The following is a 26578-nucleotide window of genomic DNA, read 5'->3' as shown; positions in this document are numbered from 1 at the left end:
ATATAAAGAATCCTTCAATTTGAGCTTGGTTCCTGGTAATTTCATGGACATGTCCATTTGTTTTCTCGGCAGCAAACTAGAACTGGTTTGCCATTGCCTCCTTCTAGAATGTTTTTTCTAGTGTAGATGGGTCAATAACCCAGGAATTCCTTGGAAATCTCCCATCCAAGTGCTAACCAGGCCTGATACAATTTAGCTTCTGAGCCCACATCAGGTTGACCAGGTGCTGCTGTTCTGAGACTAATGTCATTATTCTCCTTGTGGTTCATATGAAAAATTTCAATTCAGTAGCACCTTTAAAGGGGAGGGGGAGTGCTCACTTAAGCCTGGAAGCTATGTGGCCTTAGTGATTCAGGCTGAGCATATGTGCTTTAGATAATATTTTCATTTTTTTTTTTTACAGCCCTCACCATCTCTAATATATGTGTAAGAAGGCAAGCAAGCAAAGCACAAGCACTCAGGCAAATTTGGGATTAGTAGCTACATTTTTCCCTGAGGTCAACAAGATAGGTGTTACCACTACTCATATTTATGGTGTCCTAATTGACATTTTACATTTAAATTTTTAAAGGCTGGAGACTGTTAAATTGTTTATGTAGGATGACTCAATGAAAACCAGAGATAAGGGTCTCTTTCAGGTGGATTAGGCCTAAGGCTCAAAATTAATTTAATGCATATACAATATTTTACAATAATATATGTCAATAACAGAATGCAAAGATAGGGTAGAGAAATTCTAGTACTGTAGAAGAAAGAGCATTACCATTATTATGTCATTTTATCAAAAAAATTCTGAGTGATTCCGTGTTGGATCTGAAATTGTCTTTTCATTCAGACAGTTTTTTCTCGGATGATAAGCAAATGATATTTATGGTACAATAATTCATGGTTTAAGTGATTTGTCATGATGTTCTGTAAATGGAGAGGGAATTTTTAGGAGTGGAAGTGAAGTAGAACAGGAATTACCATATTCTAGATCATGCCCTACTCTTCCCAGGGTGATTGGGAACCTTAAATTTTCTTTAAAAAATTGAAATAATATATTTTATTACCTTCCCAAAATCACAAAATGGTTATTTACTATGTTAAATGATAATTGAAATGAATAAAAATACAATCAGCCACATGAAATTGCCATTAATTTTTTAGTATTAAATCAAGTAATCAGTACAGCATAGAACACAAGTCAAAAGCTTCATCTCTTGAACCTCTGTTCTTTTCCTAATGCTGTATTACAGCGTGTGTTTTTTCCTGATAGTGGAGCCTCTTGTACAGCTTCATACTTTGATTGAGACCTAGTTGTGGAAGATTTCTCAAGCTGAGATGGAGCCTCTTATTTATTTACAGAGGGCACCCTTCTAAAAACAATCTCAGTTGTTCCAACCTTTAAAAAAAGGAAGACTTTTGCTTTCCTGAAAAAACTCTTGCAGCTTGATGATGCAAATATCACCATGGAGATTTCTTTCCAACATAAAGAACAAATTCTCTGCAGTTGTTTCTTTAACATGTGAAATGCAGATACATTCGATGGTCTTTGCCTAAATCCTTGTCTTGCAATTTGGACCAGAAATTAAGAAGGGAAAGTACATATTTATCTATGGCACATGTATTTTATTTTTTTTGTAGCAACACACTTGTGTAATGACAAATTAATGAAGTGGGGTGTGTGAATAAAAGACTGAGTCAAACACAATAGGGAGGGGATGTGTGATCTAGTTAATTTGAGAGGATGATTCAGTCAACTGCCTCAGTAATTTTGAGAGATAATATGCAACTGATCTCTTTCTGGACATATGGTACAACTTTAGAAGAATTGTTATGATAACAAGTGCTTTAGGGGTTTTTTCCCCCATTGTTTAAAAATGTTTAAATTGTTTAAAATTAAATTGTTTTAAAAAAAAAATGAATTCATGTGTGTGTGTGTGTGTGTGTGTGTGTCAGGCTCTCTTTGGTAAAATACATCAAACACTGCAGAGAAAGAATTCTGAATATGGAAAATATCCAGTGGATGCCATGGAGTTTCTGCAGGATGATTTCCAGAACAAAATTATGGTTCATGGCTGGACCGAACACCATGTTAGCAAATAAATAGCAAAGGTATTTTAATAGGGCCAATGCTTCCTGTCTGTATACTTTCCATGTTCAAAGATTTTAAAATGTAATTGTCACTCTGCAGAGTGTACATGTTTGTAATCCAGCTTTCAGAATACAGTTAAGATGACTAACAAACAATCTCAACAATCATAAAAACAGAATAAATATTTTTAAAAATAACATAGCAAAAATAATATTATACCATAAATAATATTTTAAAAAATAACATTCTGGAATGCTTCCCCCATGTTGGTAGTAATGATCCTGTGGATGGGAGAGAAAAATTCATCTGGAATGCCATTCCCAGATATTTTTCTTACCTCTCTCTCCAAGATCTTTCCCTCAGTTTGGTTGCTGGTAATAACCCAATGAGGAATGAAGAGTCCAACTGAGATGGCTCCTAAGATAGTTATCACTCTCTCTCTTTAGAGATACTTCCTTTATACTGTTGGTAGTTGTGATGATGATGATGATGATGATGATGATGATGATGATGATGATGACATTTAGATCCTACCTTTATCTTGTATGACTCAGGCATATATAATGCTCCAGCCTCCTATTTTTCTCAAAATAAAATTTGTGGGGTGGGGTGGGCTGAGAGAAAGTGATTGGGCCAAAGTCACCCAGCCAGTTTTCATGCCTAAGGGAGGACTAGAACTCAAGGTTTCCTGGTTTCTAGTCCAGCACCTTAATGTCAGGCCCAGTCCAAGAACAACAGTGAAACAGTCCGGTCAAGTACAGTTCCTTTATTTGCTTACACCTTATAGACAGAATCTTGCCCGACTAAATCTATACTACTGCAACTAGTGGATATACCGTGGGGGATTCTAGGGAGTGGCTATCCTGAATGTCTTACTCTTCTCACACTCCCCCTGCTGACTGTATTGTCTTGTCTCCTTTCCCCTCCTGGAATGCACCCCCTCCCTCCAGATAGCCTTGCTCTCCCACATCACTCTCCTCCTCCTAGATACATTCCATCACACTTAATCTCTACACCAGACTGGCATTTTATTTTATTTTATATTATGATAATTAATTAATTAATTAATTAATTAATTAATTATAGTCCCATATATCCACCTGATCAGGCTTCTCGGATGGTTCTTGATTGCTGGTAGGCTTCTTGCAGAGAGCCTTAAGCCATTTAGGTAAATATGAAGAGCCAGTGGAACATACTTCTGAATAAAATATGCATAGGCTTAGACTATACCTCTCCCAACAATCTTTCTATTATGTTGTATGGAACTTGAGGGCAATTTCTGATATTAATATTTTCAGTAAAGTTTCTGCAGTTTGAAACATCTCCTATGCCCAAAGCTGTAATATAGTTGACACTTACCATTAGCATTTATTTGTTGTTCTATTAGTCATCATGATGTCATTTTCCTTAACAAAATGACCTTTCAGTGAATAACAGCAAGAAAAGCAGGCTCAAGAGATGATAATGTGAAACTGATGTAGCACAAATGCTGGGTCAAGTTGGCTCCCCACAAAATATCTATGAAGAAATGATATCTTCCAAAATTCAATATCCAGCTATGTTTTGTCTGTGTATGCGTGTAATGTATCCGAACATCAATAGCTAAACTGTTAAAATGTGTCAATTACAATTGCATTCTGAAATAGTCAAACCAAAACTCTTTCCCAAGGATAAAAATGTTAACATGATCAGTTTAAGTAATTCCATTTAAAAAGTTTCTTTTGGGTTAGGCAGTTACATCCACCCCGTCCGTCCCTATTCAGTGCATGAATTAAAACATCCCAAACTATCTGGTTGAACGTATCTGATTAAAGGAGCCCACCCCCCTCCCTGGGTGATTACTATTAGGAACAGTTTTTTTTCTACCATTGTTAGAATCTGCAAATCCATAATACTAGATCCTGGACTTGGGAACAAGAAAGAATAGGCCTTGACCTTCTATATGACAGGTTTGAAGAATGCTACGATATCCATCCTCAGTTATCTCTTCCTGAAAATAAATATAGCCAGCGCCTTCAATCTCTCCTCATAAGGCTTGGTTCTAGTGTCCTGATTACTACTACTGCACTTAGTTGAACCTTTTCCAATTTCTATTCATCCTTCTTAGAGTCTGATACCCAGAAGAGAACATAGTACTTTGAAGTGGGATCTGAGCCAAAGCAGAATAAAGGGCAGTGACTGCTTCCCATGATTTAGAAATTATATTCCTGCTGATGCAGCCTAAAATGGCATTTGACTCTTTTGCAGCATCCTTACATTGCTGGCTAATATTCTGTTTGCAGTTCTTCTATTATTCCAATATATTTTTTACAAATATCGTTACCAAGTCAGGTATCCACCAACCTTTACCAGTGCATTTGATTTTTATTTCCCAGCTGAAGAAGTCTGCACTTGTTTCTGTTCAATTTCATTCTGTCATTTTCGGCTCATTTCGCTAAACTTTTCTTCCCTCACAGCATCTCTACAGTTCCATTTCCTTGTCTCACTGTGACCTACTCAACTTTTATTTCCTGTATGTTTCTTGTATGTTCAAATTTTTTTATTTGTTTTTGTTGTTTTCACTTTTTGTACATCAACTTCTTTTGCTGTTCTCCATTTTCCTCCTTATTGGCATGATATGAGAGTAGTGAATGATGCTAAAAATAATAAAAACATTATTTAGGCATGTTCAAAATAAAAGGAAAAAAAATAGTAATTGCTCAGTAAAGATGGCAAAACATTAACAGGTAACAAGGTAAAGGCAGACACTCATTTTATATTTTAATTTGATCTTCTTCAACAAAAAAGTATACCTTCCACCATGAATTGTGAAGAGCATAATTGAGGCTTGAGAATGAAAGAAATGGCTTTGGGCCAATCCACTTCTGAAAACATTGTGAAGAAAACTGCAACTTGTCCATGTAGCTGCCAGGAGTTAAGACCGACTCAAAAGCAGAAACAAATGCAAAACACTATACATACGAAGGGGCAGGTATATATTTATCTATGATAACACTGAAAAAGAGTGTTCCTTTATGTTGTGTGTGTGTGTTTGTGTAGCTGTAGTTAAGGTCATCAAACCTCTTTTAAGGTTTGCTGTGAAAAGATTTTTTTTTTTTTTTTGGTTTCTTCTGCAGGCAGTTCTTGCACAATATTTGATAGAGTAACTGAATGCTTTTTACAAACGTTAATACAAAGTACTAATGCTCATTAATACTTGTAATACATGGGATATCCTAGAAAACATCTAGCTTAGTTGTCCTCCTGAAGAATTTTGCCAGTTCTTCAGCTTGATAAACAAATGCATTACTGATAAACTATAGCATATACTATTTTGTGGTATTTTCCATTAAAATCCATTTTTAAAGCTGTTTACAAGCATGTTACAAGCATGTACTGTATTAGTACAGTAAGGAATCCACTTCACACTTTCTGATCTTTATATACTTAAAAACACAAAGGCATGATAAAGAGTCCAAAACAGCCTTATGCTCTCTCTTACATGTCTCCTTCTACTCATATATCTCAGTTGTAGAATTAAAAAAAAAAAAAAATCTTACAGTTAGTGGATGACCAACTTGGCAGGTACTTAGCAACCCTCATTGTATTAATTTTACTTTAAAAGATATTCCTTCTGAAACAAAATAGTAATTATTGGCACTTTGCTGCACCTTTGCCTTTGGTTCCAAAAAGGTTCTTTGAAACACCAGGAAGTGCAAAATCGGTCTGCCTTAAAGCATCTGCACTTTTTTACTGCTTGGAGCCCTGCCACTTTCTTCATGATGAGCGGAAACTTCCAGCTTCAGACGTTTTTCTGATGTAAATGAGGGGAAAGGTGTTGGAGAAGAGTTTGGAGGGCTTATATGATGTTCTATACTAAAATATTTTAATGTAATATTTTGTGCTTGCCATGTCTGGGATTAATTACATGATTTTCATATTGCAGGTGATGTGCCTTCAGGATTTTTTTGGTGATGATGACATATTTATTGCATGTGGTCCTGAAAAATTTCGTTACCAGGATGACTTCTTGCTAGATGAAAGCGGTAAGGAGATATCATTGTCCATATATGTATTGCTGCCTGTGTAAGATGGTAATTTTAAGATACGTTTTGAATTTCCCAGTTACATCCATGTGAATGATGACGCGGAGTCCTTGGTGCTCTCTGTACTTGGTTGTTTACTTGCAGATGTTTCACTACCCAACTAGGTAACATCATCAGTGGTAGTGAGTGTGGGGTTTGCTCCCTATTTATATAGAGTAGCTTGTACTGCCAGTTGTGGTGGTGGGGGGTAGTTTCCTCCTTGGTGGTTCCTTGATTATTGTTTTCTGCCTTAGATAAACCCTGTTTATCTAAGTGTTGGCTGCTGGAGGGGATATGTTCTAGTCTAGCAAGCTACTATATATTAACAGGCAGCAAACCTCACTTGCACTGATGATGTTACCTAGTTGGGTTATTTATTTATTTATTATTAAATCTATTTATTTATTTATTTAGATTTATATAGCCACCCATCTCACTTCTGTGACTCTGAAAGCAAACAACTAAGCTCAGAGAGCACCAAGGGGTCCACAGTTCAACCCTGAGTTACATATATTCTCTTGTATTGAAATGATGATGGTTTGGGACAAGGCAATTAAATTAAGCTGTATTAAGAGTACTACAGTCATGTTGTGTTATCTTCAAAATTCTTATAAATAGGCACTAATTAAGTGAAGCCAGAAAGATTGTGTCAAAGCTGACTTTTACAATCCTTATGAAGTTATAGAACTCGTCCCAAGATTTTTGGTTCAAAAGTACACACCAGTCTTCTCCAGTCTGGACATCCTCCAGATATATGGACTTTAACTTCTACCTATTAGGGTGGCTGCTGAAATGACTTTGTTGGGGGAAGAGTCCAGCCCAGGGAGTTGAAATCTCAGCACATCAAAAAGGTACCAGGTTGTCTTTGATAGCTAAAAAATGAAGACAAAACTGTTTAATAAAACTATTTAAAGATGCCAATTAGGATGATCACTCTAATGGGGTCTCCATGTTCACAGAGTCAATATAATGTCACTAGATGGTGGCTGGTGGGAAGAATTGATAACAGGGATATCATAAACATCTAGGTAGCCATTGTGGAAGCAGGATGTTGGGGAATATTGTTTGATCAAGCTCTGCCACTATTACATCCTTAAACATCCATAACTGTCACATCCATATAACATACGCATAACGTCTATGCCAAATTACTATACAAAAACAGAAAAAAACCTGCTGTTATTAAAGGAGATGAATAATACCTAATTTGGTAATAATTTTTTTTACACCCCCCCCCCCGTCATCTTGAATGTCTTTAGTATTTATGTATAGGGTTTGTTTTATAGTGGATTTTTATGGATTGAGTAATTTAATTATTTATGAGGTATTTTATTGTTTATGGGCTTTTGATTTTTAATTGTGAGCCACCCAGAGTCACCCACTGGGGAGATGGGTGGCATACAAATTTAATAATAAATAAATGAATAAATAAATTAGTCTGAGACAGAAATATTGGAATATCTCAAGTCATCTTAATTTGCTATCTTGAGCCTCATTTCCCTGTGCCAACATTTCTTGGTATGCTCTGACTGGCAGCTGACACAGTGCCAGGAAAATCTGATTTCTTTTTCAAAATGTAATACATCAGAAGTGTCATGTTTAACCACCAGGTTTTTCTAACCTTGATTACTGAGGCAGAGAGGAAGAAGAAATAAGATCCATCTGTTGTGATTTATGGAACACTGGTTGAATAATTTTTTGACTGTGCTCTGGAAGCTGGTTTGTTCACCACTCTGCATCGGGGAGAGCACCCTCCTAATGCAAAACCATCCTTAGGCATCTGAAAAATCTCCTGCATTATTGCTGATTTTAACAAGGGAGCCGATCCTCAGATGTCACAAACCTCCAATCTGTATCAAATGTATCAAATAGAACATGATTAATTACTGCATTATCTTGCTGTAACAAGGTCTGGCAAATGAGCCATTACATGAGTCACTGTACATGATTGTGAATGGGTTTTTTTCCCTTCAATATAAAGAACATACCAAGGACAGTGGCTTGTAGAGAATGAGGAGACGGGGGTCTACTATTCAGTGCTTTTAATAATTATATAAGGAAGCAACAAGAGGATTTTCCCACAGCACCGGTGAAGGTCACGCCTTAATGTAACTCTTAACCCTTTGATTCAAGAATGCATTCTGTTCAGAAAAGAATAGAGAAGCCAGAAGCTTAACTAGCTGTATTTTATTTTTGCCAAGAATAGTGCCTAGTATATAACTCGGCTTTAAGGTGGAACTGCAGTGTAAGAAGTCACTCCAGTGTAAGAAGAATTTTATTTTATTTTTTTTAAACTAAGAATTGCAGGGATTAGGCCAATTAGCTTGAGTTATCATCACACACTATTTTCACTAGTCCAGCATTTCTCAAATTGGGAACGTGATTCCCTTGGGGAATTGTAAGCAAATTTGAGGGAGTTGCATTCAATCGTACTCTGCCTGGATGTGGGCAGCCTTCATCAGACTGCTGGCACTGAATTAATCGAGGCACCAGAGTTTTTCTTTGATGGCCTTTGCCTTCACACCAAAAGATCCTGCCACAGCCCCAACCCTGCTCTAGTTCACCACCCAAAACAATTCAGCCTGGATTGAGGTGTTCTTACCTACTCTTATCTTCATCTTCCAAGGAAGTATTCCTCCTGGACTTGTTCTTGGGAAGTATCATGCTGGATCCAGGCAATGAGCATGCATTCCCACTCAAGGCATCCTGATTGAGCTGTCCTCTCATCACAGTCATCATCCTTCTGCAAAAAGCCTGGCCCAGCATGATAGGCCTGTGTCAGCTCCACAATGTAGACCAGAGCAAGAAACAATTCCATGGAAGTATAAAACTACTTTTATTAAGATGGACTACAATAACAGAATCTTGCAAGTCTGATTATATGCCTGTCCCATCAGATCTGGCAGAGAAGTCATGCTGCGGGTCCTGTCTGGCAGGGAACTAAATTTGGCGGGTCCCAGGAGGCGGGTCTTTTCTGCCATGGCACCAGCCTTATAGAATCTTCTCCCCGCAGAAGTGAGGTTAGCTCCATCCCTCTTAACATTCTGCAAGTCACTCAAGACCTGGCTATGTCATCAGGCCTGGGGGCCCCAGAGAACTAGGGAGATCCTGTGATGGCTTCCGTATTGCAGCTAACATCATCCTCTCTTGTTCTTTTGCTTTTTATAGTTTTTATAATGAATGTTTTTATATATTTATTGGTTCTTAATTGTGTTGTACGCCGCCCAGAGTCACTTTTTTGTGAGATGGGCAGCCATACAAATTTGATAAATAAATACATACATACATAAATACTTTACCACCTCCCTTTCTTATACTCATGTGAATTAGGGAGATGTCTGTTTGAGACATTTGCACATACCTTCTTGTTTTGGGGTTAAGCTGTGTTTTGCTCCTCATTGCTTTGGGCTGTTGCTGCTGTGTTGGTGGGACCAAAGCTCTTTTATACAGTGGTTTGATGGGGCTTAATAAATAGACATTGAGAACTAACAAGAGAAAGAAAGCTTTGCCCTTGGTGAATTACCCCTTGATTGTAAACCCAGTGCCATGTGATGTGTCATTTTATCTACTCAATCCTCTATTAACACTGTAGCCTTGGAGCTTAGAAAGTTTTCTTGACAAGTGAGGTAAACCTTTGGTCAAGTCTGGCATCAGGAGAAAGAGGCTGGAGCTGTCCTTCCTCCTTATTAGTTCAACTCAGGTACTAGAATTTCACTCTTTCTTTGTACATGGAAGAGTTCTGTATATTTTTGTAATGACAACCACAACATTTATTGTTCAAATTTCTGAGAATTTGTCTCCAACACTTTAATTTCAGGGCACAGTAAAGCTAAGTGAAAAAAATCAGTTCTGTAACTCAGAACTGTTTTATGTCTGGCAATAGTTTTTCAGAATCTCAGATGAGGGCCTTTTTCAGTCCTTCCTAGAGATATTAGTGATTGGAGCTTACTCCTTTTGCATAGAAAGTAGGTGCTGCAACACAGAGTTAAGATTGTCCCATGACTCTAGGCTTAATCATTCATATTTATCGTTATCTTATTTCCTATGACTAAAAGCTTTCCAATTTCATTTGAGGAACCAGAGCCCAAACAAATTACACATGGGGATATCTTTCTATGATTACATTTATTGAACTTGCATTTTATTCCTTCAGTGAATCTGAGTGATGCCTCAGATCTGTCTTTGTTCTTTAGTTTGAAAAGGTAGACAATGCAAGTCTTATCATTAAATGAATTACAATTAATCCCGAATGAGTTTTTGTGTTAAGTTAAACAACAATCGATATCCTATCTTTCTTGCTTAGACTCACAAAATATATACTGAAGCTCTGGATGAGGACATTTTTTTCTTCAGAAAGTGTCCACACATTTTTCTATAATGGCAGTATCTTTTTGACAGTAACTTTAATTATTCAAAATCCATTTTTTCCTATAATGACAGTGTTTTTTTGACAGAAAACTTTAATTATTCAAAATCTATAATTCATTAGCTTTCAGAAAGTGCAAAACTTTCCTGAAGGCATTTGAGGATAATATATTCCTTCTTAATATTCATTAACTCCTTTTTAAAAGGCAGGGAATCTTTTGAAAACAAAATACAATATAGCAGCTGAGAGGACTTACAAAAGCCTGACTGGAAAACTATTTCAAAACTGATTAATACTGAAATTGATTAATAACCTGAAATAGAGTGAATAAAAATTTATATAAATATCCTGAAGGGTATTTAAATAACAATACTTTGCAAAGTGCTATTGGGCATCTCTCACCAAACTGATGCCCTTCAGATGTGTTGAACTCACACAACTCATGGAATTCCTATCCAGCTTGTTTCTGCATTCCTATTTCAGAATAATAATTGTACTAGCAAAATTCAAAACAGCAAATTTTCAAAATATACTTTTACCTTTACACTCAATATGATAAATGAAAACATAGGCAACTGGCAGGCCAGAAATCAATCTGGTCGTAAATATAATCTTTCCTCTTCTGTGTCAGATGTGACACCAGCCATACAGTAGAAACATCTGTAGACCCCTTTTTATAGGCTGCAGTTGCTTTTCTCAGCAACTGAAATGCACAATGGCATAAACCTTAGATTCTTGATGTTTGTAACCATGAGGAATGAGTTGAAGTCTTTTGCCTAAATGTTGGGTCATGCAGGAGTACACTAATGGGTGGTTTTTTGTACTAGCTTGCTAGTCAGCCCTGCTGAATGTGCATTTCTCCATTCCTGTCATATTTTATTCTGTTGATTGCTGTTCTTGAGTTCTGTTCCAGATTACTGTTCTGAAAGCACTACTTCCCATGACAACTAACTAACTGATATTAAACTCAGCCTGAAATATCAGTTGAAGGATAAGTTGCTACTATTTAACAATATTTATTTTTGTTGGCTTCCTGAAATCTATCTTTCATGCATATATACAAACAGACATTGATTTGTTTCTTTGTTCATTAGATATATATATATATATCCCACCTTTGGTTTAGGACTAGGTTCCCAATATGGCATTTCAGGACATACACATGCCCATGGAGATGTTTGCTGATACCTTCTAAGCTCCCTCCCACAAGGGGCTGTCTGTGTGTGTACACTTTTTAATTAAAACAAAATTGGACGGTCCAAAGAAGAGCACTAGCCTCCAGCTTTATGTTTATTTACAAGCAGCCCCAGGGCTTCAAATGGGCTCCATAAAATTTCTTATAAAAGGACAAGGATGAGTGGCTATAATCTTGTACTTTCTTCAGAGAGTACAAAGGACAAGTGTCAGGCCCAGCCCAAGAATGATGAACAGTCCAGTCGAGTACAGTTCCTTTATTTGCTTACACCATATAGACAGAACCTTGCCAAACTAAATCTACACTACAGCAACTAGTGGATACACTCTGGGAGATTCTAGGGAGTGGCTATCCTGAACCCCTTACTCTTCTCATGCTCCCTCTGTGGACTGTGTTGTCCTTTGCCTCCTTTCCCCTCCTGGAATGCACCCCCTCCTTCCTGATAGCCTTGATCTCCCACATCACTCTCCTCCTCGTAGATACATTCCATCACAACAAGCTAAGCAAGGTTCTGTATATACTCAAACTAGCATTAAATATACTTTACTGAAATCTGTGTAGTTTTTGCTTCCTTGATCTTGCCCAGCTGCATGAAATATGACACTTGGTTTGCTTCTGGAACTTCTGTGCTCAGTCCTTGAGAAATTGGACTTGCTTCCCCAGATACAATCTGCTTTCATTGGATCAGCCCTTGATTTTCTTTAGCTTGTACGTGTTTTATTATTACTCCTACCATAAACAGAATTAGATTTTACTGAATTGCAATACCGTCCTGAAATGCTCAGATCAGCCCATTTGGAAAATCATGGCATGTTTTGAGAGAAAATAGGCATGATTCTGAAGTTGAGACACCATACTTTGCTCCTCTCTAATAGGAAGCATCTTCAGGTATGTTGATCAAGAAAATGACAGTTAACATTTTGTGAAACTGATGCTTTGTAAGTGAAATATATCCATAGCTACTATTTTATGAATGGATAAGTTCACTCAAGCAGCCATCTGGTAAGGGTTCCTAGAAGATGTCCTACGAATTCTAAATGGGCCCTCCATCCACAGAAACAACTGCTCTAGGGGTTAAGGCATACACATGTATTCCTTTCTTTAGTCTTTCCACACAACAGTAGCCCCGTGACATACACTACAGTGAGAGCCAATGACTGGCCTAAAGTCATCCACTGAGAGTCCATGCCTGAGGGTGGGCTTGTCTCCTCAGCTCTTGTTCAATATCTCAACCACTACACCCTGCTGGCTTTGTGAAAGGAATAGGCCAAATCTATTGTTCTGTGCTTGGTATTTCACATCAGCTGGTCCATTAGAACAACATTCTAATGTGTATTGTCGAAGGCTTTCACGGCCGGCATACGATGGCTGGTGTGGGTCTCCCGGGCTGTGTGGCCGTGTTCTGGAAGTTTTGTTTCCTAACGTTTCGCCAGCACCTGTGACCGGCATCTTCAGAGTGCAGGAGCACAGAGAGGTCCTGGGCACAGAGAGAACTGCTCCTGTCTGTGCTCCTGCACTCTGAAGATGCCGGTCACAGGTGCTGGCGAAACGTTAGGAAACAAAACTTCCAGAACATGGCCACACAGCCCGGAAGACCCACACCAGCCATTCTAATGTGTGTTGCCCATCAGCTCAGCCCTTCTTCTGGCAATGATTCATAAAGCAGAGGTACTCCATAAGCATATTCTTTGCTATCATATGTTAGATTAAGCAACTCTGGGATCAGATGTCAATACAAGGAATGCAAGTAAAAGACTAGATACATTAAGTTCATGAGATATATATTAACTAGTTTAAGAATTTAACCCTTTGGTTGAAGTTATACCTCATGCAAACCAGGTTGCTATCTTTTGGCCAACAAAAAGATCAAAACAAATCATTGCTCATTGTGTGAACCCAGCTTTTGATTGAAAAATAATATATTTTATTAAAAGTGGATAAGCATATTGTGCTTAATGGTTGATGCATAGAGCATATAGTGCCTACTTTATTTCACTAATATCCTTTCCACTAAAATTCTATGGAAATGGTCATCCTGATGTTTTTTTCTAATCCCTCTAAACTTTTGTCAAGGATTACATAATTATGCAGTTCACAGTGGTGACATTTTGTGAGAAGCAGGTAGAAAGTGTGAGACTGATGCTTTCCCTAAAGCAAAGTGAATTGGAAAGGTTGCCACATAAGTTGCTATTTCTATTGGCTCTTGGAAAATTGGCACTTCCTTTGTATTTTTGTTACTTGGGTGATTAACCTTATATGATCTCATTTTGTTCCTGACAGAACTGTGTTGTAGCACATCTCTATATGTGCAATACATCTGTGTATAAAACAATAAGAAAGATTTTTACAGCATGCAAGAACTGATTGAAACAATATAATTCGGGGATAATTTTCAAGGCATGGCTGCACTAAAGCCTCATATTATAAACCTAACACATAAACTCCACATTAGAATGAAGTTGGTTCTTTGTTTTGATTTGTTGTATTCAGTTTAGATTTGAAATGGCATTTGAGATCCCAGATCTGTTTCTCTGTTGACCTTTTGCCAAGATGAGTCATCGCTGGCTACTTTGTTATTATCTAATAAGGAGAGTGCTTAATTTCATGAGCTGGGAAGCATATCAGGAAAACATGATGTACAAGTTCAGAAAGCAGCCTGAATTTCTGAGAGGACCACAATAAGAAAAATGTCAAATTCAACAATAAAAACCACAACCCATTCTTAAATAGAAAGTGTCAAGCAGTACAGGCTTCCTGGATATTCCAATGCATCTTTTCCATCAGTCTTTACCACACAGTGCCATAATTTTACAGCAAAGTGTTGTTGCGGTATTGGCACAATAGCAGCTTCATGTATTGTGCTAAATTGTTTAATTGTACTTTAACGAATAAACCACACAACTGATTTTCCATAGTGCACTATAGCAGGAGTTCTCAAAATGTATGGGGCCATGACACCCTAAAACAATTATTGGCTTTATGTGACCTACTCTGTTGGCTTCTCCTGGTAGATCAGGGGCACAATCTGGTAGGCATATGCAAGGCAGATTTCGGCACCCAAAACTGGATGCCCATCAGAACTTATTAACAGGGTCAAGATTCTCTTTCCATGGCCTTTGCCCTTGCAGCAATACTTCCCGCAAGAATCCCAACCTGCTCCTGAATCCATGCCAATCCAGCCAACATTAACACGCTTTTGGCTAGTTCTGCATTTTCAAAGACATTTATTCCTGGGTCTCTTTTTGAGAAAATTTATATTTGCTATACTGTATGAGTTCCTCACTATATATATTTTTTAAATGCTAGGTTCTACTTTTGCTTCTTTGGCACATTTATGGCAAGATCATATTTCTTTGAAAGTGTTTTCAGAAATCCATTGCTATGTGATACAAGTTCTGGAAGTAATATTTGTCTCTGAAAAATCACAGTGAATGATGCAAGGATAGAAGGGTGGAGGGTTATTCATAAACATTTATTTTTAGGATTTGTCCAGTAGAAAGTTTATCTAGCAGAAGATAAACAATCACGTTAAATGAAAAAAAGTTGTGTTTTTCAAATATTCTTTTCCTCTTGGGAAATGTTCTAAAAGTTACAGCTAGATCATGCTGAACAATTAATGTTGCACAGTGCCCATAGTCTTATCTAGTTGGGCAGCTCTCTAAATTCAATAAAAAATAGACAGATAAGCAATTCTTACTAGCTTCAATACAGTATGGGAAAAGTGTAAATATCCAACTGATCAACCAAGAGATGTTTGAACAGACTTAGAGAAGAACAAGAATGATCAGCATATTAGAAACTAAGTCCTAAAATAAGAGAGTAAGGAAATCCCATATACTTTACAGATAGTCCTTGTTTAGTGACTGCCTCCTTTAGCAACCATTTGCAGTTACGACAGTGATGAAAAAGTAACTTTGGGACCAATCCTCACATTTACGACCTTTGCCGGTCTGTAAAGCAAAGGAAAGCTGAAGTAAGATCATAAGGACAGTCGCAGTTTCACTTAGTGACTGCTTCGTAACAATTGAATTGCTGCTCCCAGTTGTGATTGCTAAATGAGGACTATGGTACTCTGGGAAGACTGAAGGTGGAGTATTCCTCAAGTATCTGAAGTGTTATACAGAAGAACCCATGATTTGTTTTCTAACATGTTGGAGTCCAGGATACTCAGTAAGTATCTTATGTTACAGGAACTAGAATTAAATTCCTAGCAGCAGAAATAGCTTGACTGTGGAACCTATTATCTGAAAAGATAACGTGCTCCTCTTTGCTCTGTGCATTCAAACAAAGGCTGGACAGCTATTGATCAGGAAGTTTTCATTTAATTCCTGCAATACACAAGGGATAAGATTCAACAGTTTAAATTACCTCTTATAAATCTGTGATTCTGAAATCCTAAACTGTAGGACATACTGTACCCACTCAGTAACATGGTCAAAATAGGTGCAACACCCAAATCAATGTGATTGAAGGTGGGATGATTGTGAAAATCAGAACAAGCAGAAAGAGAGGAATCCAACCCTTTCCTTTCCTTCCCATTTCTGATGTGGTTGTAAAGAAATTCCATTTTCTGAAAATCCTATTTGGATCGGAAGTCCCATTAATAAATTGGATTGGATGTCCCATTAATAAAACTGTGGATTTCCCAAATATTGGCTCCAGAAGAGAGCTTTTCCTCAGGACTATGTACTTATTATCACTTCATACCCCATTTGATGCAATTTGGATTTTTAAAATGCCAGAACAACATACTGTATATCCCCTTAGAAACTGCATTTTTCATTGGTTCTTAATGGGAAAATCACCTAGGGTTGCGGAAACTGAGTAGGTCAGCAGTTCAAGTAGTGAGTATAAGTTACTTCTTTTATTGTATAATTCAAGAAAATTTGGAATTCTGTGTAGACAATGTGTTCCAAGTGACTTTGCACATAAAACAGGCATCTGTTTACTTTAAATTATTTTTGACATGCCAGCATATTAATTAAGAGAAAAATGAAATAAATGAACAATCCCTTGCAGGCACATGGGTTAACAGTTAAGAATGCCACAGTTCTAATTATCTTCTCAGCCTCAACAAACCAGTGCTTGGGGGTAAGGGTTGAAATCTGTGAACAATTTAGATAAAGGTCAATTGGAAGGCAACACAAGGACAGAATGGATTATTTTTAAAAATGCTTTTGGCCATGCCGTGCAAAGTTACACTAAAAAGCCAAACTAAATATTAATTCTGGGTTTGGCTGTAAGATTGTCAGAATCCAGTATCTCTTTGTGTTAACTTGCACAGCCATTTTGAATCCAACGGCTAGAAAGGACAGCTCTGTGCAACTGTTTCTTTTACTCAAATTAAGCACCCTTTTGATGCTTCTGTCTTTTCATCAAGGTATTGTGATGCTTTCCAGACAAATGTTACCAAAATAGATGCAAATGCTAATTAAATTAGAGAGAAATTGCACATACATGCACGTGCACGCAGGCTGATTTCAATAAGCATCACTGTACCGTTTAGCCTCTTTTTGCTTCCTTTGTTCGAAATAAAAACAGAAGCAAAGAATTATTTTAAAAGTAGCAATTTGAAAAGCAATTCCTGAAAAAGCCTCTTCAAAGTATTTTCTGTACTATATGGTTCATTAAAAAGCAAGCAATAATGGAGCTATAATTTCTTTGTCAAAGTATTTGCTCATATTTTTTTTCTTGATCCCGTTATAGGAAGGGTCTTATCCTACCTGCAATATCGATGGTCCCAATCGATAACACAAGGGCTGGGCAGATGAAAAAATATGATATAAAACAAAATCTAAGGAAGATTTGCTAATGCTACAGATCCCCTTTAAGCTGACCCATACATTCACCCAGTTTGATGTTCAGTTCCACACACACACCCCGCCCCCATATCCTTTTCATCACATTCTGGGATTTTGAGCAGGACATTTTTTTAAAAAAAATTCCTGGCCCTGGCCTTATGCCAGTTCTGGTGCCTTTTAAAGAACAGTGCCAAATATTTCACCACATTTCTCTGACCGAAGGGGAATTCACAGCAATCAAGAAAGCCAGACCACATCATCAACTCCAAAATACGAATGTTCTGGTCCCTAATCTGAGATGGACATTAGGATATTGGTATCGCTTTTTATCCAAGGTGGTTGGCAGTGCATAATGTTTACATCAGTGCAGAAATATATTTTTCAAAAATAAAAATGTTACTCAGAGCTGACTACTACTTTGGCAACATGCATGTAATCAAAACTGGCAGTTGAATCAGATATCTCACGCTTGGCATCATGCATGCAGTGCATGTTTATACCCAGTTTCTAATCTAAGCAGTAGTGTGAATGGCTGGCGTGGGTCTTCCGGGCTGTGTAGCCGTGTTCTGGAAGCTTTGTTTCCTAATGTTTCGCCAGCACCTGTGACCGGCATCTTCAGAGTGCAGGAGCACAGACAGGAGCAGTTCTCTCTTTGCCCAGGGTGATGTGACCCTTTTGTAGGTATTTATAGAGATCTGAGGGGGGAAGGGGGGATGGGGGTGGGGTAGTGTGAATGGTTAAATTCATTGTAAAGGAAATAGCTAGGTTTGGTGTCTTTAAAACAACATTTGGTGCCTTCCAGATACATTAGAACTACAACTCCCAGAACGTTCAGCACGTGCACCAGACCTGGGGAAGCCTCTTTTAAAAAATATGAATACATTTCAAATTAAAGCACACTGCAGCTTATGTTGCTGGAAAGGTCATGCAGATGTAGCCTTCTCCTTTCTTTAAAGTTACTGAAGTGGGGGGATTGGGGCAGGATTTTCCAAGTAGAAGGGCAATTCTGCAAATGAGAAAAGGGCATAGACTTGTGTTTAAGAATTTATGGAGGCTATTCTGCAGGGGGGAAAAAAACCCTTCCTCTTTAATCAGTATTTATTGATTACTGCATCTCTTCCCTTTAATGAAACTAGAAATATGTGTATTTGTTGCCATTGTATGATCCTTTCTCTTCATGAAGGCAATTTCATTAATATGAAAAATTGTATGGCTAAGACTTTGGCTTGCAACTTTACCTGATATGGTACTTGAGCTACAGAGATACAGGTAGTTGTCATTTAGCAACTGATTCATTTACTGACTGTTTGCAGTTACAACGGTAATGAAAAAGTAACTTTGAGACCAATCCTCACATTTATTATCTTTGCAGGCCTTTAAGGCAAAGGAAAAGTGAAGTAAAATTGTAAGCACAGTTGTGGTTTCACTTAGTGACTGCTTTGCTTAACAACTGAGTTGCCAGTCCCAATTGTGATTGCTAAACAAGGACTACCTTAACAGCTGCCCTGTTTAGCAACAGTTCAAAGTTATGACAGTGCTGAAAAAGTAACTTTATGATCAGTCCTCACACTTACAACTGTCACAGTGTCCCTGCAGTCAGATGATCCCCATTCGTGCACTTCACAGGCAGCTTCCAACAGGTAGAGTCAATGGAGAAGCTGGCAGTAAAATCACAAGTTGAGGTCATGTGATATGTCGTTAACAACCATGTCGCTTAGCAACAGAGTTACTGGTCCCAATAGTGGTAGTTAAGCAAGGACTACTGTACTAGGAAGTGTCAATACCGGTTTAATGGTTCTAAACATACACACCTTTAGATGACCATGGACACTCTTTCAGTTATGATGCACATAATTGACATGCCTCTTCCTCCTCCTCTTCCACTCCCTCCAAATCCCACACTTGGCAACTTCTTTATTTTTCATATTTTAAAGTTTTAAAAAAAAGTTTTCTAAAATCAATTTTAAAAAAAGAAATACAGGTAGTCCTTGAGTTAAGACTCCAGTTGGAACTGGGATTGCTGATGCTAAGTGATGCGGTTGTAAAGCATGACGTCACATGACTGAATTGCTTAGCAACAGCAATCCAGACAGTCCCAATTGTTGTAACCCAAGATGTTCAGGTCGTTAAGCAGGAAGTGGAGGGAGTCCCAGATATGAGTGCGGGAGTGCTGTAAGGGGGTGGGGAAGGCCCTGGGAAGCCCAGCACATGCTGTGCGCAAGTTGGGGTACAGCAGGAGTTCAGAAAGGCCAGGGAAAGAGGTCATGGGGTATGTGTGTGCATGTGTGATTGCAGAGAGCCCAAGGAAAGAGGATGTGAGGTACATGCATGCTTGTGTGTGATCACAGGGAGGCCATGGAAAGAAGGCACAGGGGGTGTGCAATCGTAGGGAGGCTGTGGAAAGAGGGTGTGGGGTATGTGCAAGCGAAGGGGGAAGGAGGGTGTGTGCATGCAAGTGAAGAAAGGCTAGGGGAGACTTGTGACCTTCCTTGCCAGCTTCCCATTGGCTTTGCTTGGGGGAAGCCAGCAGGGAAGGGTGCAAATGGTGATGGTGTGACCATGAGATGCTGAAACTGGTCCTAAGTGTGAACTGGTTGCCAGGCACCCAAATTTTGTTCATGTGACCGCAGGGGTGCTGCAGTGGCCAGAACTTCGAGGACTGGTTGTAGGTCCTTTCATTCAGCACCATCATAACTTTGAATGGTTGCTGAATGAATGGTTGTAACTTGAGGACTACCTGTACTTTGACCATGTGCAGATTGCTACTGTCATTCCAAAGACATTCTTTGGAAAATAAGCAGTATTTTGCAGAAAGGATAATATGAAAAACAATAAATATCTTTTAACACATACATGCCAGGGAGGGAGGGAGGAAGGAAGATAGGCTTTTGAAATTTGTGAAATTTAAAGGATTTAATATATTTAAAATATATATTTAAAATATATATTTAATATAGATAATAAAGGATTTAATATAAACTTAATATAAATGTTTAATATATCAAACAAACCCCTGAAGATACTATATGACTTTTGAATTTGTAGAAAAATCTGCAAAGCAGGGAATGGGCGACAGTTAAGTGTGACGTGATGAAACTGGGATATAGTTCCAACTGCACTCCAAGATCTTGTATTAAGTGTGGAATTATTTTTGTCTTACTGCAAAGCTGATAGCAAAGGGAAATCCTTCCTTTAAAATGAAAACTTGGTCCTTCAAAACCAAAGGAAATCAAAAGCTTAACCACCTGCTCTCTTTCCTTTGCTGCTGTGGCTGTTGTGATTGATTCTAAGCTGGCATTAACATTGTAAGAATGCAACCTCCTGGAATTAGAAGATGAATTTACCCTTTGGCCGGCAGATTCTCATCCAGCAGAGAAAGCCGGGGGCTGAGGTGGGAGGCCCGGATTCTGTTTATCTGGCAGGTTCCTCTCTTCCCCCTGCATCGCTGTATGTGCAGCTCATTAACTATATGGATTCTGGATTGAAAAACTCTCCATGTAGTGAAGATAAATCAAATTATTTGCATTCATAATACGGGCTTGGGTTTTTTTCTTTTTTTTGGTAGGATTGATGTTTATTTCAGCTAGCCTTTATCATGGGGATTTTTGTAACTCATTTGCAGGAGAAGCCTTTCTCTACTCTTATTATGTGCTGAACTGAATGAGTCCCATCTGGAAACAGATGTATTAGCACAGTCTGTTTTATTGCTTTGTTCCTTTCCTCAATTTTCTCCTGCATTGCAGCAAATTTTGAGATAGTTATGGTATGAAGTAATTAAAATGAATATCTGAAATAGCATCTGACATGGCAGTCTTCTGTCTTGTTAATCATTGATTAGAAGAAGCACAGCAATGCCTCTCGCTGGTTTTGGAAAAAATTTGGCTAGAATTTCTTTTTCACTAAGTATAAGCATCCAGACAAAGAACATTTAGAAACTGTTTAAAAGAATTATGTCTTCTGAAATTATTCAGCAAAAGCCTTCCTTGGTTTGTGCTAAAGTTAAAAACAAATCGTCTTTGCTTTTCACTTTTTAAATTATTTTATGTGTCAGGGTCTGTTCTTGTCCCTTCCCTTCCCTTCCTTCCTTTCCCTTCCCTTTCCTAAACATCTATACTTGATGAGAAAATATATATCTTATCTGTCCCATTTTAGATAACAGGCATTTCTCTGTAACTAATTTTTTAAAAAGCATTTGTCAAAATGAATTCTTATCCATTAGTTACCATTTTAAAATATTCACCTTCAGAAAGTATGCATTTTGAGTGTTCTAAATTCATACTGTAGGGTAATTATCATTGTACACTGATCGGGTTCAGAGAATTGTCTTCCAAAGCATTTGCAGGAAAATTATTTCCTAATATGATTATTAATCAGAAATCAAAATACATTAATGTATAGATTTATTGTATCTGACAGTAAAAAAAAAACCTAATAAAATCTGTCTCAGGAATAGGAGCTACAAATATATACAAAGAAGAAAGAAAGAGAAAAAGGGGATAAGATTCTATTTATTTATTCACTGTGTATCTTGCCTTTCTTCTTAGATAAACATTCAAGGCAGCTATCATAATTAAGAAAAACAAAATGCAAAAGATTAAAAATGTAATAATACTGAAATCAGTATTATGCCTCTATAGAGTTCGTAACTGCTAAGAGTGTGGAGGCCATAATCATGAGGATGAAAGTACTCAAAAGGCTGGGAGCAGTGCAAGAAAAGACCTTCCCCTCTCTTATTTCCCAGGTAAATGAGACTTTGACAGAGGGGACATCTTCAGAAGTGCCTAGCCTAGAAATCTTAAGGGCCAGACAGATTCATAATGGAGGAGAATATCTCTGAAACAGAGTGGCTGCAAGCCATTTAGGACTTTAAAGGACCATGCTTTAAATTGTACCTAGTAAGGAATTAGCAGTATCTATATGGCTCTGGCTGATACTGAGAAGCTAAGCTATTGGCTAGTACTTAAACGGAAACCACCAGGCTGGGCTGTAGGCTAGGCTGGGAAATTGAAAAATGCATCCTAGCAGAATGTAAGCCAGTTCCTTATTATTTTAAGATAGTTACGTGGACATGTAATCCATGAAGTCACTAGAGGTCAATTTGAACTCAAAGGAAATTTTACCTTTAAGGAGATGAAAATCCATACAAGCATCATGTACCTTATACTAGCTATCAGCCATGTTGTCAAATTTTACATCAGTTGCTTCTTCTGGCCATATTTCAAAGGTAGCTTCAAAGGAATGCATGCTGTGGCCAAGGCAGGACATAATCATGGTATGTATAATCATTTCCAAAGCCAGCTAGTTTAGGAAGGGTTACAGCTGGTTACCGTTTAATCAGGCAAAAGCACTTCTCATTACAGCCACAGTTACAGTTCAGGATGGAGTATTCCTGAATAGCAAATTTGCTCTTTCAGGTTTCAGATTAAAACCATTTAATCTCCAAATAAAGTTTCTCATTTATAGCACCTCCATCTTCACTAGATTTAATCTTTTCTCTCAGCTATTGAATTTAGGGAGTATTACATGAGATTGAGTTGGAGCAATAAAGTTGAGCTGTCATCAGCAAACTCTGGATGATCCCCATCTGAAAGAATCTAAAATAGCAAGACAAGTGACTGCTAATATTACACCACTAAGACCCGCCTCAGCACTTGCATTCAACTTGAAATGGATCTGATCAACTTTAAGCTCAAAGAACAATGCAAATTGGTCACAGTGAGCCTTCATCTGATTCTCTTCCATGTCTTGGTGGAGAAGATGTCTTAGAGTACAGAAAAGTAATGTTGGCCTCTCTGTACAGATACAATAAAGGCAGAAAAGTAAGCACTCTTCACATATTCTTCTGCCTTCAAATGGTATTTGTTCTAGGCTTGATCTGATCTTCTACTCGTTTGCCAACTGAAAATACCCATATCATCATTCACAGATCCCAGCAAATCAAAGATTTATGGAACTCTATAACAAAGCTAAGAGAGATGGATTTCTGCTGTTTCTTTCAGTGAATTTTTATTTATCCAGATTTAATCCTGGATAAAACACTGACCTGGTATATAATATGAAAACTTAATCCTGTGTAATAGATTAATCCTAGATAATACTTTCCCAACAACTGACCTAGCACTGTAAGTGTAGAATAATTGGAAGGGCCACTATCACTTCACCTGCCCTTCCTTGCATAAATTGCAACCTGAAAGAAAGAGAGGCTAGCCAGTGGTCTACCCTTTCTTCCATGCAACAGCCAATAGTTGCAAAATATATTTTTCCTATTGGTTATTTTTTTCAGGCAATTTTCCATTTGCCTAATCCCTGTATAACCAAAAGTCAGTGATTCACTAAAAATTCCTCATTTATAAATAGAATGAAACACAGAGAGATGCCCTTAGCCCCAAGGACTCCCAAGAGCCAAGCCCACCATCCTTTGAACACCAGCCCAAGGGGGCTGATACATCTGTGGGCAGCCAGTCACTGCTAGAAGCTTAGCCAGGGCCCTAGTCCTACAAGCAACCAACAAGATTGTAAGTTGCCTTGTATTTCTCTCATTCTAACTGGGCTGGTGATCTGTCCTCTGCTTTGACTCAAAGGGACTATTTTGCTTGAAATGAAGATTTTATAGGATGAAGGTTTTATAAGATGAAAAGGAAAACTGAAGTATGACAAAAGTTTGGGACATCATTGGTATGTGTATTTCTATGTTATTCAGTAGAATATTATATATTTGGTAGCATATATAATTGTGAATGTTGGGCTGGGGTATCAAGATTCAAAGCTATCCCTCAAAATTAATTTTAATTAAATAAATAGCATTTGAGTTAATGGTATTATAATACTGAAAATGATACAACACTTCATAAATTTGTTTTCCAAATATAAATCAATAAGCATTTCATAATTAATCTTTCTGATTTAAATAATGAATTTTTCATTTAAATCTAAAGAAAAAGATAAAGGTTAAATCTTTTCTGGCTCAAATACCCTTTTTTGCTGCAAAAGCAGATGTTTAATTCATATCGCGACAACCTGTGCAACTGATGGAATTGTGAACCATCTTCCTAGGTTTAGCATGCTTTGCCGATCATCATGACTCATTCTGATTTTGTGGAATGTTGCCAGAATCAAAGAGAACATTCTTACCAATCTTTCTTCTGCAGCCCAGTTCCAGTTTTCTTATAAGAATATAATAAAAACTCTGCTAAATCAGGGCAACTGTGTCATAGTAGCTAACCAGTTATATGCAGAAAGCTTGTAAGCAGAACATGATGGCAGTAGCCTTTTCCCACTATTCCTCCTTAGCAATTGTCATTTGATTCCAGTGGTGATATACTGCTATGAAAGCTATTAGTAGCCCTGTTCTCTCTTAATTTGTCTAATCCCTTAGAACTGTTTTAATTTATGTCCATTTGCTCACATGATAGTAAAATCCATAGATTATGTGTTGTATCATTAAATTCTTTTGATCCTGTGTCTCCCCAATCTAGCATCTACTTATGAACATGATTTCTTATACTATAAATCATGTGTACTTTTTTAAACTAAAAAGCTTCAAAAGTATAATGCTTCCTAGTAGGAAAACTCCTCTAAATCACTAAGCATTTTCGTTGCCCTTTCTCCATCTCTTTACAGCTGTACATTGTGTTTATTGTGGCATGGTGACCTGAACTGGACAACATATATCAAGTGCACTAGTACTATAGATTTGTAGAAAGACCTTACTAAATTTTCACTCAATACCTTAATGATTCCTATCATAAAAATCATCTTTTAAAAATCAACTGAACACTGAGTCAACATTTTCATTGACCTATTCATCATAACTTCAAGATCACTTTCCAGATTAGTCACTGCCAGCTCAGACCACATTAAAGTACATATGAGATTCAGATTATTTGCTTCAATGTTCATCACTTTGCAGTTAATTACATTCAGTTATATTTATTATACCCCATGTGTACCTGAAGAGCCAGTTTGGTGTAGTGGTTAAGGCATCAGGATAAAAATTGGGAGACTCGGAGTCCTAGTCCTGCCTTAGGCACAAAGCCAGCTGGATGACCTTGGGCTGGTTACTCTCTCAGCCCTAGCAAACAAGCAATGGCAGGCCACTTCTGAAATCTTGCCAAGAAAACTGCAGGGATTTGGCCTGGCAGTCACCAGGAGTCAACACTGATTGAAGTCATAAAAGAAAAAGAAAAAGAAACAAAGACAGAAAATAAAAAATAACACCCCAGTAAATCCATACTACTCAATTTAGTAATAATCACTATTCAAGTAATAGTAATTTAGTAATAATCCCCATTCAAGAGTACACTCACATTGTTAAGCCACGCTGAACTTTGTTATACCATATTAACAAATGTATGGATATTAAACCAAACACAGTAATAGCAGGACAAGTCCATATGATATAAACAAGTGCGTAATAAACAGGAAAATGTGACTAATTAATCTAATCTTAAAATCATAGGAAACATAGTCTATATTCTTTGATACCCTTAGTTACTGATTCGTTAATATGGGATATTCCAGCTCTTTATTCCAGAGGTCTTGCAAAAAAAGCTATTTTAACAACACTCTATTCTTTTAAAAATTTGTAGTGTTAAAGTCATCCAAAACACAAACCAGTATTGACTATTCAGGAGTTTTAGATGCAGCTAATACATCCGGACCAAATTGTAAAATCAAAAACTGTTTGATAAAATGTATTAGTATTTCAGTTTGGGGCAATCCAAATTCCTCTTTCAGTAACTCCAGTGGTTTAAATACTTGGTTAGCAATAAGCTGATTCAAAGTATTAATACCCCTGTTTGCCAAAAATAAATTGCACATTTACTTGCAATTGTTATCCATGGATCATACCTTTAGTCCAAACGTCTTTCAAATATGCTTTGGGGCCTTTAATATACAGAATGCAATAAAACTAGAGGTAGTTCTCAAGTTATGACAACTCATTCAGTGATCATTCAAAGTTACAATGGTGCTGAATGAGGAGGACTTATGACCGGTCTGTGAAGTTGTAGCCATCACAGCATCCCGTGGTCACGTGATCACCATTTGTGACTTTCCCTGTCAGCTTCCCACAAG

The 26578-nt window shown here is 37.6% G+C and overlaps 1 protein-coding gene across 1 annotated transcript in view; it reads left to right on the top strand.

Moving 5' to 3' along the window:
• DCLK1 (doublecortin like kinase 1) overlaps nt 1-26578 on the top strand; it is a 190735-nt gene that overhangs the window by 80302 nt on the left and 83855 nt on the right. Inside the window, exon 4 of the mRNA XM_088140733.1 lies at nt 6003-6102. Within this exon, the coding sequence (XP_087996859.1) occupies nt 6003-6102 (100 nt within the window). The remainder of the gene's footprint in view (nt 1-6002; nt 6103-26578) is intronic.

The sequence above is a fragment of the Python bivittatus genome, unplaced genomic scaffold, assembly GCF_059951505.1.
Source record: "Python bivittatus isolate LINGU-HERP-01145 unplaced genomic scaffold, Pbiv_v1 ctg000340_np1212, whole genome shotgun sequence".
Taxonomy (NCBI): domain Eukaryota; kingdom Metazoa; phylum Chordata; class Lepidosauria; order Squamata; family Pythonidae; genus Python; species Python bivittatus.
Note: the sequence above shows the minus strand (reverse complement) of the source record. Positions and strands in the feature narration are given on the sequence as shown.